Raw genomic sequence first — 19,596 nt, forward strand, 5'->3', positions numbered from 1 at the left:
TAGCTGCGTTCTCATTGGTCAAGTCGAATGCAAGAAAGCACCGTTATTTATAAGATAGAAATTTGCATATTACAGAAAAAATTTATCTTTCATGATCATTTTATAATATTCTTAATAATAATCATGACCTGTGTATCTTGTGTTATAAATATATTAATTTTCTACATTCATGCATATAAGAACCTAATTGAACTTAACCTGAACTTCGCACTAGGTAGGACTTCATTTTCCATTGTAACTTCATCACTTCGACTACACTTCAATACATTCTTTAAGTGTTTCATGCAATGGTTAATTTTGATTTAATGCATTTTTTTTTCTCAGCTTTTCTATGACAAAACAGTGTAAAACTGCAATGGCATATGTCCAAAAACGGCATTAAATACACATCAGTAGGTAAAATTAATAATCCAGTAATGAGAAACGAAAAAATTGGGCATTAATGATGCTGAATTAAAAATATATATATACTAGCTGTACCCTGCCACGCTACGCTGTGGCTTCTTAGCTGAATGTAAAAGAACATAATCCGTTTAGTAAACTCCGTTGAAATCCATGAAAACAAAAGAATCAAGAGAAAATGCTTGTCTTTTGTTTTTATTAGTGGGATAAATGTTCATAAAAGTAAAACAGCAATAAAAAAAATGAAGGAACATTAGAATTCAAAAAATAAATAGCCATAAACCATATAGGAAAAATTTCGCATCGAATGGTGGTAGTTTCATGTCGATACGATCAGTGGTTTAGGCGTGATTGAGCCTCAAACGAAGACCATTTTCATTATATATATATATATATAGACTAAGATTTCAGTGATATAGAATTCAACTCATGTGTAATTAATCAAGAAACCTTTGAAACAGAGCCAACAGTCCAGAGATGAGTTGTCAGTTGAAGTAAAAAATAAATAAAAAAATTAAAAAAAAAATTTGGGTTCACAGTCTTGATTTTCAGAGGATCCACCCTGATAACAACAATAGTTTGCTCATTATTTTTTCTTGTGATTTATGGGAACAAATAATCATATATTAATAAAGATCTTATTATTAAAATTATATGAATATGTGGTAAATTATAAGCAGCTAAATCTAAAATTAAATTAATTAGTAAATTGTTGTCAAAAGGGTAAAAAAAAAAAAATAGGAAATAAATCAATTTATTATTTAAAAAGAACTGTCCTATGTATTGGGAAATCCCCAGCTGTACTGTAAATCCCCATTCTATGGAGAATCCTCCTCCTGCTGGGGAAATACACTTTCCGTGGTTGAGTCCCGGTCAGATGTGGAGATTTGCTGGACTTCAGTTCTTTGATGTTACAACTTTTCTGGTTCAACATGAGTGGCAGAAAGTTGGATGTTGAATGGCTGGTCATTTGAACATACTGAGAACCAAAGCAACCATTGTAATAAAAAATACTGGTTCAAATAAATAAAAAAAAAACAGGTTGTTTATTTGTTTTTTTTTTTTTTTTAGACCTGGTTTTTTTCCAACCTTGCTATCACATCATATGGAAAGTGTTCTTCAGAGAGTGCAGTTATTAATTTTTATACATGGTAAAATGTGTTTGTTCTCTTCTGGGGCAGGGGTGAAAAACTAAAGGATTCCCTTTGGTGGTCCTGCAGGATACATTTATCATTTCCTTTTGCGATTTTGCAAATGCAAGCAGGCCCCTCGGTGAGAAGCTTTTTAATTCCAGGGGTGCGTTCCCTTCCCACCCCACCCCCAACCCCCCCTTCAACCCCCAAGGAATTACCTCCATGCTACTCAATACCCAAAGTCACTTGATTTTCTAAAAGCTCCCTGATTATGGAAGTATATATTGTCCCAGATTCCTAGAAATTTCAACAATGTTGTTTTTTATGCTTTGTATTTGTCGCCAATATTATTTTTGTTTCAAAATTTGCTGTAATGTTAAATAAAAACGCAGTATGTATGTACTTTACATTTGTTTGTTTTTAAATTTCTTAGGAGAAAGTATTAATAATATTGTTGTAAACAGAAGTTTTAGTTCATGTTTTTTCACGAGGTTTCAACATCTGATCAAAAGAGTGCATATCAATAAGTAACGCATGTGTCAGTATTTAAGTTGGAAAAATAATTAGTAAAAATGAAATCATTTACTAAAAAAAAAGGCAATTAGAGGGTGCCGATGACCGGACGCAATGCAAGATCTCGTGATTCTGTGTACCAATAGCGTTCGTCAGTGACTGGTAAAATGGTGTTGGTGATTACATCATCAACTGGCGATCACGAGCTGTGGTTATATTTCTTTTTCGAAAGGAAAGAAAGTTGAAGAGATCCATTTATTGTGATGGTGACGGTGGAAGTTTACGGAAAAAGACTATTGACCGTGCCGATTCGTGAAACTTTGCACCGTTGTGGTTGGGTACTGGCTCCCTCCGATTACCATCTGTTTGAACCCATGAAGGTCCTTGTCGGTGAGAATGACTGACGACGAACGCAAAACAGGCCATGCGACGGAGCCGACAGATTCCTGCGAGACCAGGATTTTCAAATTGATCCATTGTTGGGACAAATGCCTCGACATTCATGGAATTCACGTGGAAAAGTAATAAATGCGTGTAACACATCCATTTCTGTTTCATTCTATCCTTAATTGCTTTTATACTAAGTTTGTAACATGCCTACCAACAGCCTAGGGCTTTAGCGGTGGGCACGACACATACAGGCAGGTAAAAAAAATAATAAATAAATAAAAGACAGTACAAAATAAAACAGAAACAGTAACATAAATGGTCACCGCAAGTACCTGGAGACTCCCTCCTGTCGGCACCGAATTAGGCAAGCTCTACCTGAGGTGAAACTACTGCAGTTAGGCACATCCGCAGTCGGCCAACACACGGAAATAAGCATACCAGCCACTTAACAGTGACCAAAACAGAAATATACTAGCACGACAGAAACACGACACATGCACAGTGGGATATAAGAACATAAATTTTAAGGATGTGTGAAAGAGAGCATTAATAATAATTATAATAGCAGCAGGAAAATCACTAATAGGAGAAACCCTCACGGCAGAAAAGACCGGCAACTCCGGTCCTTACTGGTTCTGCTGGTTTGGGACGTAGGAGCGTTCGTTACTAATTGATACTCCCTCGTGGATGACGACGAACTGAGGCGAGGAAAGCTGGCAGTTGGTTCTTGACGAACGATGCAGACCTTGCTGATGGCTGGTGTCCTGTTTGTTTTTATTTTCTTTGCAAAGTATGCATGTATGTGTGTATGTACGTGATTTAAAATTTGAGTTACTACTTCCTCGCTATGATTATAATATTTTATATTCCTGTTCGTAAAGTTTGTCGTGCACAATTGCCTTCTGTTTGAAGAGTATGCGATGTTATGTAGTTTTTTTTCATAGGGTTTGGTGGAAGAAAATCCATGTACTGTATGTCAGGGGTGCAACAACTAAATTTCCAAGGGGGGGGGGGGGGGGGCGCAATATACCTACCTTTTAATAAAGAATCATCGATCCTCCCCCGGGAAAATTTGTATTTCAAGGTGGAAAATGGTGCTATTTAAGCAGTTTTATTATCTAAAAATTGATTACACAGCACTTTCTTTGCCCCCACTTCAAGGTTTCAGAGGGGGGGCAAGGGTATTTTTGCCCCCCCCCCCCCCCCTCCCTGTTGTTGCGCCCCTGTTGTATGTGTATGTGTGTACGTGCGCGCGCCTGCCCGTGTGTTTATGCGTGCTTGTCTGTCCCGCAGCTGCTGGGGTTCATGTACGGCTGGCTGACGTTCTACCACCAAGGTCACGAGGTCGCCAACGAGTTCAAGCCGTACATGCGAGAGCTGCAGCACAAGCTTCAGAAGGTGAGTTAATTAATTACTCGTCTAAACCCTGTTTGATTAATTAACCATATCTACCTGAATATAATGCTTTGATTTTATACGCTACTCTCTATGCGTATTGTGTTGGGGTCCGAATTTTGTCTCTTTGCAATGAATGCTCTTTTGCCGAGTAATTTTCGAGCAGAGTGGTATCTTTGTCGTGTCGGACTGAATTCCGTCGGTGATTGTAGCTACAGTCGCGAGTTTGAAACCGAATAACGACGTTACTAAAATTTGTGAGCTCGTAGTTGTTTTTTTTTTTTTTTTAGGGGTAGTAATTGTTTGTTTTTTTATGTATTATTATATTTAAAATCGCAAACTTGTATTCTGCCGTTGGGAAGAGATTGGAAGAAACACTACTTGCTCTGCCTGTAAATCGCGTCACTCGTGGCCACTTAAGTCCGGGGCTTCCCTGAACCGCCGCGCAGGCCTGACAGACGAGTGATGCATGGTGAAGGAAGGGGTGTAAATGGAATGTCTCCGGCCTCGTAGTATGTCGCTTTTTTTTTTTTTTTTTTTTTTTTGCTAGTATGGTATGAATTCCGCCCGTGATGGTTCCTCGTTGTGCATGGTTTCCGGGATTTTGTGATCGCTCCATGCCTTGCTACTTTCGAGGCCCCGCATCGACATTTTTCATTTTTTTTTATTTCACCTGTTTGTCTATTTTTCGGTTTAGAATGTGGACATAATGAGGAAAAATAAGATTAATATTTGTATTAGCATGTAAATTAAAGTAGCTGGTCGATGACAATTTCAATTCATGACATCATATTAGAAAAACCTTCGCACATTTTATTGCCACGTAAAATTACACAATTCCACAGGAATTTTATCGTAAGGAATTTTTTTAAAAATGACCCGAGGATAATTTATTAGGAAATAATATCAAAATTTCTTAAGTTAAGTGAACAAAACCCATCGTCGAAAATTTAAGTTTCAGGTTGGCTTAAAATTTTGTTTGATAGGGTTAATTTTTCAATTTTTTTTGGGAGAGAGGCCCTCCTTGAAAATTAAAAGTCCTTCATGGACCCTTACAATCCAGGGCCGCCACTCGTAAAGAATCCATAATTCGTTGTTATGGCAGCGTAAGGAAGTAGCACACAAATGCATATTTGTTGTTTCCTGTGGAAATATTACAATTTTTGATCAGTGAAAAAAATTTTTAAGTGCCAGTGTGAATCTGGTTGTCAGTAAGGGAATCATGTTTGCTGAATATTATGTGATACACTTCTCATACCATAGGGGTTTGTTCTTTTAGAAAGTTATACTTCTCTAGGCGCGTTATGAAGAAATGATGAGAGTGAATTTTAAGATGCGCGTGCACCATGCAACAAAATTTTTCGCAGGATGAACAAATGGCTAAATGCAAATAAAATTACATATGTACGTTCTTTAAAATTGAATACTTGTTCATATTATTGTAAAAAACAAACAATAAAAACCATAATTTTTATAACAAAGGTATTAAAATTGAACATTAATTGGTTTATTGTGAATATTAGTCATAGAAATTGTGTTTACAAACTTTTTCAAGTATATTTATGTAAGTGAGGTTATGTTCCTGTGTGTATAATTTATTTGCATTATAAATTATTACAGTATTATTTTAAATACATAATTCATCAATCTAAATTATTTTATTAAATTAAATAATATATATATTTTTTAATTTTATTGAATTTGTACTTTACGAACCATATTTATATCACTCCAGTCCTTTTACTATTTTATTTTTATTAATTATGTGAATGCAAAATTAAAGTTTTTTTTTTTTGTTTACTACGCCAAGTAAGTATAAATCTAATGCGCATACATAAGTACACGCATACCGAGGTTAGATGTTACACATAGATGGCGACTACCAAAAGATTTGCACACAATTTTTTTGTTAGTTTTGGCACTTGTTTGTTCTGTAGTTATAAAAGAACTAGGGATGTGCAATTCCTTGATTTTCAGTTCGATTCGAATCCCTGGCAATATTTGAGATATGAATCCGATTCCGAATATTAAGCACAGAATAATTAAAAATCACTGATTAATTTAAAAATACTGTGTGCTCTCTTTTTTTCTAACTGTAACTTCTGGCAATTATTTATTACACTGAGATTGAAATGTTTATAATTATGTAAACTTAATTAATAATAACCACTTTAAAATATGAAAATCAAAACATATTTTCCCCCAACCCATCTGAAATATTGCGGCAGGTTTTGGCGCGTATCGTTCTCTTTTTGGCGTGTCGGTGGCTCGGCGCGCAGTAGAAAGTGCCGTGTGGGCGTGTTGCCTTGGCAAGGTTGCCAGTTGGCGCTAACCGAGCAAATGAGTGACTAATTGCCCCAGTGCCGGAGCGCGGCGCGGCGCGGCATTGAATCGGGAGCGGAGTGGTCGGGCGGTCTCCCATCGGCACGCGCCGACATTTGCTGGTGTGCCTTCCGGCATACATCACGTTCCTATTGGTCGTGCAAAGTTTACCGGGTTAATTATTATTATTATTTTTTTTTCTTGAATTTCAGTTCTTCGATCGTTCTGCTGCTGTTGTTGCTCGTTTGTTCTGACGTCGTTTGTCTTCTTCCCGAATGGCATGCTCGCTTCCGCCGGGAGATAAACCTTCGTAGCGCGTGTTCTTAAATCCTTTTCCCGCGGCGACCGCGGAATTTTTTCACTTCGAGCGATTTTTACTTCCGACCATGCTGACTCTCGTATCCGTGGTTCACGCCGGTCATTCGGATCTGCCACCGACGGCCGATAAGGAACAGTGGTTTTTTCCTCCACGTAGGTACAGGAATTAGCTTATTTCGTTTTGAAGTTCATAAAATGTCTGTTTTGCGAGTGATTTTTAAATTTCGAGAATCACACGGTTGTACAATAATGGGGTCACGTGAATTAAGTCTGGTGTAAATAAAATGTATTAATATGTTTTTTGTTTTGTTTGGTAGAATAATAAACATTTTACTAATTGTATTTTACTCACAAGAATATTTAATTCATTGTGCAATGCTAATGCGACAAGTGCTGTATTAAGTATTTATTTAACTACTTGTGTGCCTGTAACTCACAAATATGGGTTTTTGACTAGTGTCAAGATTTTATGATGTTATTTTAGACCAGTTTTTTTTTAAACATGCAATATATTTTTTTTATAAATTCTGTTTAGTTATAAAATTAGTGTTCATTCAAAAAAAATTATTAATATATATTTTACCAAAATAGTATGTGTTACATGATAAATTTTTAGAAAGAAAGAAAATTTTTTAAATAAGTGTGTTTTGGACAGAATCACTCAGAATAATAAAGATGAATCGACAAGTATTTGTGTGTTAGAAAAAAAGGTTCCTATGTTCGGAAAGTAAAAATCATTACATTAAAATTAATTTTTTCCAATCGCTATGGTTGGTAGCAATATTTTGTTACCAACTGAATGCTAACTAAATAAATGACGTTTCAATTTGGTATATTAAAATATTACTTTTTTTTAGTAACATTTTGTTTAAATGCTGATAATTTTATGATTATAGTGGCATTTATGTGTTGCATGGTGTATTTACTTTTTTATTTGTATGTTTCATGGTGTATCATAATTCACCATAAAATCATGTCCCTATTTTTTATGAGGGATGATGAAATGGGAAAAATAAGTCGTGCTGTATTGTAGAAATTTTTATTTCAGTATTAACTTTATTTGTATTTTTTTTTTAGTTCATTGCTTGTTTATACTAATCGTTTTGCCTTGAGTTGCCGTAGTTTTGCAATTGATCAATGTGCTGGCTTGCGCAGACGAGAGAAAACTTCAATTCGACGCGAGACATAACTGAATCTTACATGCAGAAGATGCTTGAGGTGGGTTTCACTAATATAATTTTTTTTTTTATTTTAACGTTTATTTTTTTCACTGGATAGTTATTTTTATTTTGTTTCTAGTGGTATTTTGTGTAGCTGTGACGTAGACTTAGCTTATAACTGTTTTTCATGCTTCTAGCATATTGTTTGCAGTTTTAATTTTAACCCATCGTTTATTTGCCCGAGTGTGGTAGATGTTAACTTGAGATATTCTCTTAATTTAGAGAATTTCTACGCAGTTAAACTATATGAAATACATGCCTTTTTGGAGAAATAAAACGTTAGGATAGTAGAATTAATTCTCCAAATAAGTTGGTCCCGAAAATGTTAAAAATATGATTTTGACAGGTTTTAAAGCAGTAATTATGCACCGGTTAACTTTTTTTTTTTTTTTAATTTTTATGAATATTTAATTTTTCAAGGAGAGTGATTCTCTAACAAGATTTCACAGAAAGATTAAATAATTAGCTGACGTGCAAAGGCTTTACTCCATGGGAAAATGTATTATTAGACCTGTACAGTGTTCATCATCATCATCAACATCATTGACTGCTTCCAGCCTGCGAATAGGTCAGCGAAGTAAAATGTTTCCATCTTCCTCTGTCACTTCACCATTCCCCTGCCTTCACACTCTGTTTTCCGTTCTTCTCCTCTCTCCTGCTGTCATTTAACTGTCTGCTCTTCCCACCCACTTCCTTGGGATCTTCTTCGTGGGTGCTTCAACTCCATCGTGTTCCTAGTCAGTCTCTCTTTTCCCATTCTCTGCGCATGGCCATAGCATCTCATTCTCGCTTTTACAATGATGTCATCCAAGTCCTGTACTACTGCTCTTACTCACTTTATCTCACTCTTGATCCTGTCTTGCCTCGTAACTGCCAACACACTCCTCATGAACTTCATGGTTGTCCTAGACAATGTTGATAGTTTAAAATTCTTTCACGTCTGTGCTCATCAGTAGAGACCTGAAAAACTCGCGGGTTCATCTCGTGTTATGCTAAAATTCAAATAATTATACCTTAGTGCTGCTTCTGTCATTGGTTCACTGTTAATCTGGAGGACTGAGGGCCAATTAGAGACCCTCACTCATAGAAGTGTCGAATCACAGGCCACCCAGTCGAGACGACTCACAAGTCAGCAGCCAATGAACAGTTGGCATTTGCCCGAGTGTGTAGAGGATATTGGAGTCTATCCTGGAGGTCATTGAACCCGCAAATTTTTCCGGTCTCTACTCATCAGTTAAATACGTGCTTCGTGTTGGTTCTTTCAAGTGCATATTTGAAAATTGTTGTGGCTGTCCAACCGGGAGTAATGGGAAACCTTGAAGGAGACGTGAATTTTTTTAAATTAACATGCTGGTAAATCCTTGGGAAATGTGAATTTTTTGAACGCAAGTTGTATACTGCCTTGCCCTCTGTGGACGTGACTAGGGTATTCCGAAGGGTTTCTCCTAGGGATGGGTCAGTGAAATCCTCTAAATATTTTATATTCGAGTGAAAATATGCAAAGAAGATTATTGGATGAAAAATAATAAATTTTAAAAAAAAATTCAACACTGACAAGTCTGAAGTATACTACGTCTATTATATTAGTGTTCGTCAAGATATTGTACATTTGATATGTAATTACATAAATAAAATTAAAATATTTATTCATTTTCATATAACACCAAATGAAAAAAAAAATGTTTCAGCACGTAATCACAACTTTTCATTTTTCTTACATTATTTTATTTTTGACTCTTGATACCTAGATTTGGATTCAGGGGGTATATTCGAGGTACTCTGTGGGATTCGAATTTGAAATTTGGATCCGAGAAAATTGGGGTTTGGCCCTTCGCTGGTTTCTTCCCTTCTGTGTTTCTTTCCTTTGCCTTCCTCCGGTTTTCAATCACAGCTAAACGACTGCAGTCACGATGCTGTTCTAAAGCGAGCCTGAACAGACAAGCTACCATCATCTCTTCCACATCAACAGTAGACGTGATGTCGAAAACCCCACACCACACTTTTGGCAGATGCCTACCTTGAAATGTTAATCAAATCAAAAGCAAGATTTTTAAACATTGCTTTTATTTTTAGAGAATGTTAATTCCTGCCATATTGCAGAAGGTTTAGCGGGTGACTGCTTACGAGCTAAACCTCTGGTACCGGTTTTTTCGAGTATCAGCGAAAAGAATAATCCTAGTTATGTGTTTAATGAGTGCATAATTTTTACCTGCCTGCAACTTTCCATGCAAAATATACTTTTGGAATAACTCTTCTCACTTTTAATAGTGACAGTATGGGTTAGCGAGTTATATTAATACAGTAAAATCCCGGTAAACCGAACTCCCTGTAAATCGAAACCTGGGTTATTCAAAATGCCTCCGAAATCGCATATCCAAAAAATAAACACGTACGCTACTGTACAGGAACAATTGAAGGCCTTCTAATGAAAAGATGGTGGGATGTTGCTGCTCCAAACTGTTGAGAGATACAAAAGAAACAATCAAAAGTTACTGAATTTTTTAAATGATTTAACCATACTAAGTGTAATTTAATGTACTGCAATCCTAAAAGTGTAATTCAACTTTAATAAAAGAACACTAAACTGTAATCTACAAAGATGTCATTGTTTTCAAAGCATTTCAGAATTAAATATTATAATTAGATAAAAAAAATAGAAATGAATGATGAGTGAACTGAAAAAAATCATTATTGGAAACAGCTGCAATCCCCCCCCCCTCCCCCCCCCCCAACCTTCTTTTTAGTGTGGTTAACCGGGGTTGTACTGTATTATTAAAAACATTCAACTATTTTCTATTTTCTTTCTGTTTCAAGCATTTAGGTAGCAGTGTTGAATTAATGCTCATGTTTGTAGAAAGCAATGGAAACCGGTGGATCAATCAAACCTGATGTGAAGGAAGGCTATCTCTACTTAATGGAAAAAAGTAAGTTCTTTGTATATTAAGCTGAATTAATTTTTTTTTTTTTATGTGTGTAACATCTTATCTCTCAATATACAGTATTTACTAGGAATGACTTCATAAATGGAACGGAAATGTGCGATCAGGGTGCTGCCATTTGTGGCGGACTGTACAAACCAAAGCTCACTAAGCCAAAGGGAAACTTTATAGTATTAACTGTTTTGTTAATTTCATCAAGATGTGCAGTATTTTAATAAAATTCCTTGCTGAAAATCGGTTTCAAAGCTGGGGTGTAGTATTTTTTGAAGTCTTTTTACGCTTTTATCGGAGCCGTTTCATTATATAGTCTAAAATTTAGTTATGCTAATCAGATGATTGAATAGTCAAAATAGCTGCTCCGGCAACAAATTCTAGCGATGTGTGTGGAAACTATGCGTGATTCGCACAGAGAAATATAATGGAAAATATGATTTGCATATATTTATCACATTCTGCATTATTTAAAGAATTTTACATTAAATTTTGTGCCTGAGTTCCGTATTATAAGTATTTTTGCAATATTTGCTTGTTACCGAGGTTAGATGTTACACATAGATGACGACTACCAAAAGATTTGCACACCATTTTTTTGTTAGTTTTGGCACTTGTTTTTTCTGTAGTTATAGAAGAACCAAGTTGGTCAAGTGTTCAGATCATTTGCCTACAACCAGTCAGGGCTGGCTCTGAGAATTTTTTCTGACAAGGGCTATTGTTCAAAAAAAGATTGAATTTGTTAACTCTGAATTAAATAATTCCAAGATTGGCCTCACAACATTTAAAAATTTGCCTCAGGCTCTGAACTTTTATGACACTTTTGATGAAAAGAACAGTTCACTTGAATTTAAGTATTTAATTTAACATAAATGTACCCTTCTATGTATATATAAAAGTATACCTAGTTTAGTCTATTACTGTTCACCAAGGTACTGTCCATTTTATACATAATCATGCAAATGAAATTAGAATTTTTATTGATCTTGGAATATTATTAAGTGAAACAAACAATAAGGAGTTGAATGTTTTAACACCTAATTAAAATTTTTTGTTTCCTGTGCATTATTTTATTTTTGACCCTTGACACTTTGCTTTGGATGCAAATGGTATATTTGAGGTACTCTTTGGGATTCGAATTTTGAAATTTGGATACGAGAAAATTGGGATTTTGCCATTCATTAATTTCTTCCTTTCTGTGTTGTAACCAGTGCGAAGTGGATTCAATCCCCAACTGAGTCAATCCCAGTTTTTTTTCGAATTCAGTCCTTTAATTATCCATTCTCATCCTTTTAACATGCTAACATCATGTTTATAGAAAGCCCTGATTTTTAAAATTTTATGCATCACATTTTCATGTGTCAAATTTTCACACTGTAAATGTACACAGCACTTCTAAATCAAACCGTAGTGAATCTCGCATGTTTTCATGACCTAACGTGAATTATCAAATTTTTTTTTCCGAGGAAGAGAGTGTGTATTTTCCTTAGCTTTATAATTTTGAACTTTTAGTGTTTTTGATGTATCGTGACTTCTGCGCTTTATAAGCGCTCGTCGTTTTCCTTGCACTGGTTGTGTGTTGCGTCCAGTGGCGTAGCCAGGATTTGTGTATGGGGGGTGTTAAGAAGCACGTATTAAAGGGGGGGTCCGGGGGTCCTCCCCCAGGAAAATTTTGATTTTAAGGTGTAAAATAATGCTATGTTAGCAGTTTTCAGGACTTAAATTTAAATATTGTAATGGTAAAATTTTTTATTAATTTTAATATGAAATTTGAGTGATGAATAAGAAATTAATTAAAGATTCGGTGCTGGAGGGGGGGGGTTTGAACCCCTAACCACCACCACCCCCCCCCCCTCCCGGCTACTCCCCTGGTTGCGTCCGTGTTTCTTTGTGACACGCGTTTTTTGTTTTTTTGTAACCCGCAGAAGCTTTCGGCACGACCTGGACGAAGCAGTACTGCACGTACCACAGGGACACGAAGGAGTTCCGCATGCTCCCGTACAACCAGATGACGGGGAAGTTTGTAAGTGGCCTTGGAGTGGAGCTGTGGTAAGGGCTTAAGGGTGTACGTCCCGTTCCGATCCCTCATTTTACACACACACGTTCCACACGGTCAGACTATCCGACTTTGTGAAGTGGCTGATCTTTCACAAAATTTAAAAAAAATATACATATCATGTACTTTTTTTTTCTTTTTCATAATTAGCTTCCAAAGTTGCATTTTGACATGATAACGTCTTATAAATCGATGAACGCCGCTTGCACGCACAAAAAATTGTCACATTCCGCCTGAGCCGAGCGTGCAAGAACCGGCCAACCTCCGTTCGAGAAAAATCTTCTATAATATCAAACAGGTTAAGGCGGGCCTTTTTTTAACTAATTGTTCGTAATTATATTCAAACAAATTATTTAAATTAAATGTGCAAAAACTGTGAGTTATATTTGAAAATTAAAAAGTATGCAATTTTTCATCATTGTTTTTCCTTATGATTTTATCACGTAAAATTATCGTCCGTAAACAGACTTTACAGACGAAACCCCCCCCCCCCCCCCCCTTTTTTTTTTTTTTTTTTTTTTTTTGACATATTTTTTCAACATGGGTAAGGAGAATGAAATGGAATATAAACCTTGAATGTTTTAGGGTTAAATTCAATTTTACTGGCTGCTATTTTTCTTTCAGAAAAAAAAAATTTTACCTGGCCTTTTAAAATCACCAGAATTTTAATGATTTTAAAAGGAAAATTTGCAATCATTCACTCCATTTGATTCTCCTTATCCATACTGCACAAAAAATTTTAAAAATTCAACTTTGCCAGCTAATTGTGCAAAAAGTATGCACTGTGTATATTTTTTTTCATTTTGTTTGAAGTTCAGTCAGTCAACAAGTCTACAATATTTTAACCGTGTAAAACGTAAAAAAAAAATGAAATAATTCCTGGAACAGGACATACACCCTTAAAGCAGTGGTTCTTAAAGTGTGCTCCCGGGCACGGTTTTTTACCCTGGAAGATTCCCGGGTGTGCCGTGTGGTATCCCAGATATAAAAATAAATATAGTTACCCTATTACACCATTTAATTAAGTCGAGGCTATGTTACGACAGCACGCAAATAGCACAGTAACTCTCGCAACAACAACACAAGTCAAAGCTACGCTCGCAGATAACACAGCCCTTCGAACAATCCAACATATTTATCCCTCGTTTACTTACGTCAAAAATTTCTGTTTCAGACGTTAGAATTTTGCCTGCTGTTGTTTAAGAAACATTTATTTTCAATAAAAAGAATTTCAGCGAATAAACACGTGTTCTAATTAGTTTCACTCTTTTAACTTTGAAATGCGCGTATCAAAACAACTGTGAGTTATTCCACGTCGCTGGCATGGCGCAGAGAAAAGTCTGAAGTTAGTTCATTTTTTTTTGTAAGCCATGCTCGTGCTGTTTTGCAGTGCTTGTGCTATTTCCGGACGTGGCAGTTGCTATTTGCTTGTGCGCGTTCGACTTCCGTGTGTCTGTGCTGTGCGTGTGCTGTTGCGAACGTAGCACGGCCTTTGCAGATGTACCGCTGATGGTTCTAACTTGACATTACTTCATCACCGTAGCGCTCGTATATTTTATGTTGTGTCTCGAATTTTCTCGTCAGATATTTACTAAATGAATCATGATTTGTGAAAAAGGCATCAGACACAATAGGTAAACTGTTGGGAAATTGATAAAAACTTTTTTTATTTGTTTATGATAACTTAAAAGGTACCGTTTTAGTTATGTACTTAATATTGACCACAGTTCTGATGCTTTTAGAATATGCTTAATATATTTTGTTAAGCAGATATTTTTTATAATTTTTGTTTGGTTTTGATGACTAAAGCATTTATAACCAAATATATGATTAATCCAAATGAAAGCACTATGAATCGTTAGTGAAAATGTGTTTTATTTTATGTACACATATATGAATGGTTAGCTTACAGATTTTTACAATTTCAATGTATCAATGTTATTTAATTATGATTATAAACCAAAACATATCAAATTAAACATTTTTTCTTTGTAATTCATAGTATCCATTCTGTCTTTTTAAACTTACTGGCTACACTAATAAAATCTTGTTGTCATCCATAATATTTCAAACTCTTTAGTTTTTATTCTTTTTCAGTGATAGTATCTGCTGCTCACCTAAGAACTCTCTTAAAAGTCTTAAAACCCCATGTGCTCTTTTAGAACATAATGGTCACGTTTTTCCCGGTCTTTAATCGTGGATTCTTTTATGGGAACTTTGCCCGATGTATATGCACACCTGCTTCCGTAATAATACATATTTATGCAGTCACATGTTATTATGTAAATTTAAGTTCATTTTAAGAACGATTTCCGTTAATCTGAAAAAAAAATTGTTAATCGGAAAAGGGTCTGGTCCCAATCATTTCAGATTTTCGGAACTCCGCTGTTTGTTGACTGTTGATTGGTGGAAGTAAAACAGTTCTTAAGCAGGCACTTTATGCAGTAACATATGGAATTGAAAAATAAAAGCTGTTACAACAGACCATCATACTCAACCATTGAATACTACTCTAAGAGCTCAATCACTATTTCGTCAAATAGGCATCATTTCAGGGCTAATGCAGTTTCAACAAAAAAACTTAATTTTTATGTACTATCCATTTACTGAAAAATGTGTGTGACTGATGCCGATTTAACACCATCTTAAGCTGGTATTCCAAGACACAAAAATAAGGGTCTAGGTGTTGAATATGCTACACATGTTCTCTAACCATATCCGTAGTGCATGATAGGACACGGGCAGTCCCATATTTTTAGGTAACAGATTTTGGTGTCCTGTTTCCAATCTGTTGCTCAAATTACACGCATAGGCATAGCTCATTTTTACCTTGATTTTGTCCAGATGGCCTAACCGCATCTGGCGCCATTAACTCATATATAGTTTTTTTTGTGAAAATCAGTGGATGTACCAAGCATGTTCGTGTGTAAAATTAAACTTTATGATAGCAAAACTATCTGAATACAATTTGTACACTTTAACAGTGGCGGATCCAGGATTTTGGTTTGGGAGGGGCTTGACCCAGCTGAGGCTAGGCTTTATCAAGGCAAACACTAAAACAATAGTGGACCCAGATGCTTTTGGAGGGGGCTTGAGCCCCTTAGCTCCCCCTCTGGATCCGCTACTGCACTTAAATGGTCATAAAAACAAATAATCCATAACTTTAAAAGTACTTGAGAAAATTTTTAAAAAAACACCATTTAATTTGCGCGATAGTGCTGCTATCTGTAGGATATTTGGCGTAGCAAATGTACCGATGGTTGCCAAACGTCCGCTAGAATGCACTGAAATCAGTTTCTAGCCTCGCGCAGGGCAGTTGCTTTTTCGTTACCCAACAGGGATTGGCTTTGGACACGTTCTGAAATACAGCCCACGAGTTAGGTTACGGTTGTGTCCCAACAAGGCAGTGCTTATTCGCTACCTTACCCGAATGTCTTGGAATACCGCCCTTATAGCTCTACAACAGTATTACATGAACAGTTGGAAACATAAAAATGGCCGAAATGGTGACTGATGCCCTTTAAACAAATCATGGTTCAAATATTATCTAATAGCGATAAAAAGCCACACGAGTGTACATAATAGTGTTCACTTGCGTGACTATTCACAGCTCAAAAATAACGTTTAGTAAGTATCTGGTGGGCCTGTGCGAATCTAACAAAGCTCTTTTTAATATTCTGTTTGACTTTGCCAGGAAATTTGCTATTCGTTTTATTTGAAACTTCATGTATGATGTGAAGAGAAGCGTTTATTGCAAAGCTTTAAAACATTGGATGTCTATAATTCGCTAATGGAAAAAAAAATTTGTGTTGTATATGTGTTGCTTGAACTATGTCGATTACTTAAAAAAAATAAAATGAAGGCACTCCTTTTGCTTTTATGAATGGTTGATATCATGCATGGTTATTTTATCAATGTTATTGAATGATGTTACATGTAGGGCCCAATTCGGAAGTCACTTGATCAGTTCAAACGTTTCAAACATTAAATTAATTTTTTTTTTACTTGGATCCTGTATTTAGTAAAAATAAGTGTAATACAGTTTCAACGAGAACAATATTCGCAATTTGAATTGACTTTGCGAATATTTTAAACATTCGATCTGATACTTGCTTCGCATCAAAACAGTGACATTCGCACAAGCCTAGTATCTGGTGAGAGAATTGTTACTTAAGGGGCCCACCTCGTCAGGGCTGTATCTGTGCCAGCGAGGCGGGATGATAAGTGCGACGCTCGCTGGTGCTTCTAGCGCGGTGTCTCCTCTGGACTGGCGCGCAGTCTTCTCGTCGTGCATCGAGCGGCGACCGTGACATTACACGGCGGAGAAATTAAGATGAAGGTGTAATGCAAGTCCCTTGAGTGCTTAAAAGAATCAGTAATAGATGTTTAATTGCTAAAAATTATTATCAAAAAAAAGCATTTTAGTCTTTTTCGCTCTTCTAAAAATACAGTTTTAAAAACAGAACTACTCTTACGCCCTCAGTGTATTCTGAAATGCTTTTTCGTAAGCAGGCACCGCTCTGAGATTGCGTGGTTTCTCATTAAGCTTTGCACATCGCGTGTGCCAGGGTAGGCGTGGGCCTTAATAAAAAAAATGCTGGAGAGCTATCAGTAGGGACTGGAAAAATTTGCAGGTTCAATGACCTCCAGGATAGACTCCACGATCCTGTGCACACTCGGGCAAAAGTCGCCTGTTCATTGGCTGCTGGCTTGTAAGGCTCTCAATTGGGAGACTCGTGTTTCGATACTGCTTTGACTGAGGGTCTATAATTGGCCCACAATCCTCCAGGTTAAGAGCGAACCAATGGTAGAAGTGGCATAAAAATACAATTATTTGCATTCTAGCATATCGCGAAATGAATCCGCGAATTTTTCCGGTCTCTAGCTATCAGGCAAGTCCTGTAGTTAACAACAGCGAGGGAAATGAAATGACCAGACCGGCCCGTGAAACCGGGCCGCGGGCATTCAAGCTCTATCGGGAGCGTCCCCCACTTTTGCCGCCAGAACTCGGCGGAGTCGCTGACGCTCGCTTCGTGCGTCCGGAGGATGTCGGACTCCATCGAGAAGAGGTTCTGCTTCGACATCACGTCCATCGAAAAGTGAGTAGCTTAAACATCATCATCGTCTAGTATTAATAGGGTGAGTTTATTATCTTTGAAATATTTGTGCAAAGGGAGTGCATGACTTGATGTAAGATTTTGGACATACGCCATTGCTAAGCAGATGTATGTCTGTAGGAAAACAATTTTTTTTTCTTTTTCGTTGTCATCTGTTTTTGGAAAACTATTGTGTTTGTTTCGTCTTTTCGTTTTGCTGTGTTTTTGTCTCATTTCAACTGTTGTGCTGATTTTATGGGTTCGGTATTTTTGTGCTGTCATCATTTGTGGGGGTTTTTTCATTCTGTTAGTCCATTTTTGTTTGTTTGTTTGTTTTTTGACCATATTCCTGTTGTGGAGTATTGTGTGCTGTTTTTATCCTGACAGAAGCAATTTTTTGCTTAATTTGTGTTTTGGTGATTTGTTTTTTTTATAGTTTTATTCTACAGACATGCATGTGCTTAGCAATGGCTTATGTCCAAAATCTTACATCAAGTCAGGGTGAGTCTAAATAAAAGGAAAAAAAAAATTTAACTTTTGTAGTACGGAAATGTGTCAGGCTTATACAATAAGTATGAAATGATGTAAAAAAAACTTTAACTCTTGTCGACATCCTGTGGTCGTAATTCCTACTACACATTTATATAAATTAAACCTTTTTCTATAAGTTTTATAAAAACATTGAAATATGATGTTTTAAATTATTTTGCTTCTACCGTTTCGCGTTTTTGCAGATTATTTGAAGTAAATTTATACGGAAACCATATTAAATTGTTTATAAAAGCCTTTTTGTCGTAAACAAGTACTTATTTAATGGTTATTGTTAACTTTATAACAAATATTTTTGTTTTTCCTAGCATGTACTGAAAGCATGTAGTTGTGTGGTATAGTTTTGAATTAACCGTTTTTATGTAGCAGTCGTATTCAACTCTTTACGTTTTAGTGTATCATCATAAATCAATAAAACTTGAGGTTAGTATTTTGTGAAAAACTAGTTTTTATTGATTTATGAATGATATACCAAAAATAAAGTGTTTAAAGACTAAGGCAACATACAAACGGCCAAACCAAAACAAATACCACATGATTCCAAGCAATCAGGAGATGCTAAGACTGACATAAAAATTTTCCATTAATTTCATTAAAAAAAAACATTAAATAAGGACCTGTTTGTTAGAAAAAGTCTGTTATAAACATGTGCTAAAACCTGAATTATTCGAAGCAAAATAATTTGGGATACTACCGGTTCGAGGATTGGTCTCGCACTCGGAATTGGAAATTTCATTTTCTCGTCATTAACATAATTCAGGTATTTTCTTGTAAATTTATTCTGATAGCTCTTTTGCATTTTGTTTTTGGATAAAAAAATAATTTCTCACCCAATATACTAAACGTTATGTTTTAAATGAACAAAAAAAAATCACAAATGTGATCATAAATTTGAACATACATGTGGCCTTTCATGGCTATTAAGTAATGTTTAGTTTTTATCTGTTGAGAAAATTTTAAGACAAATAATAAAATGCCAGAGCACTATCGCACTATGGGGATACATGAAATGCCCTCACATAACTGTAGTGACGAGGAAATGAAATAACTTACAGTGCGTGATAGACAGAGCCTTAAGGTGTGTATTTTTATTACTGATGTGGGATGATAAGTGCAATGCTTGCGGGTGTTTCTTGGGCTGTATCACTTCTAAGCGCAAGGGAACTATGAGCCTAAGGTGTGAAGCAATTCCGTTGTATGCTTTCAAGAATCTGTGGGCGGGTGTTTCATGCCAAAAAGTTATCCTAAAAAAATTTTTTTTAGCCGTTTTCA

General features: G+C 36.0%; 1 protein-coding gene across 5 annotated transcripts in view; it reads left to right on the forward strand.

The window, feature by feature from the left end:
• The window catches only part of LOC134540940 (rho GTPase-activating protein Graf), a 189,710-nt gene that overhangs the window by 133,248 nt on the left and 36,866 nt on the right, over positions 1–19,596 (forward strand). For all 5 annotated transcript variants that reach the window (XR_010076533.1, XM_063384024.1, XM_063384021.1 and 2 more), the window contains exons 6-10: positions 3,732–3,836; positions 7,629–7,691; positions 10,548–10,617; positions 12,549–12,646; positions 17,684–17,778. Coding sequence is in view for 4 of the 5 variants with exons in the window: in XM_063384024.1 (XP_063240094.1) it covers positions 3,732–3,836; positions 7,629–7,691; positions 10,548–10,617; positions 12,549–12,646; positions 17,684–17,778 (431 nt within the window). In the remaining variant the exon portion in view is untranslated. The remainder of the gene's footprint in view (positions 1–3,731; positions 3,837–7,628; positions 7,692–10,547; positions 10,618–12,548; positions 12,647–17,683; positions 17,779–19,596) is intronic.

Source organism: Bacillus rossius, chromosome 17, assembly GCF_032445375.1.
Source record: "Bacillus rossius redtenbacheri isolate Brsri chromosome 17, Brsri_v3, whole genome shotgun sequence".
Lineage (NCBI taxonomy): Eukaryota > Metazoa > Arthropoda > Insecta > Phasmatodea > Bacillidae > Bacillus > Bacillus rossius.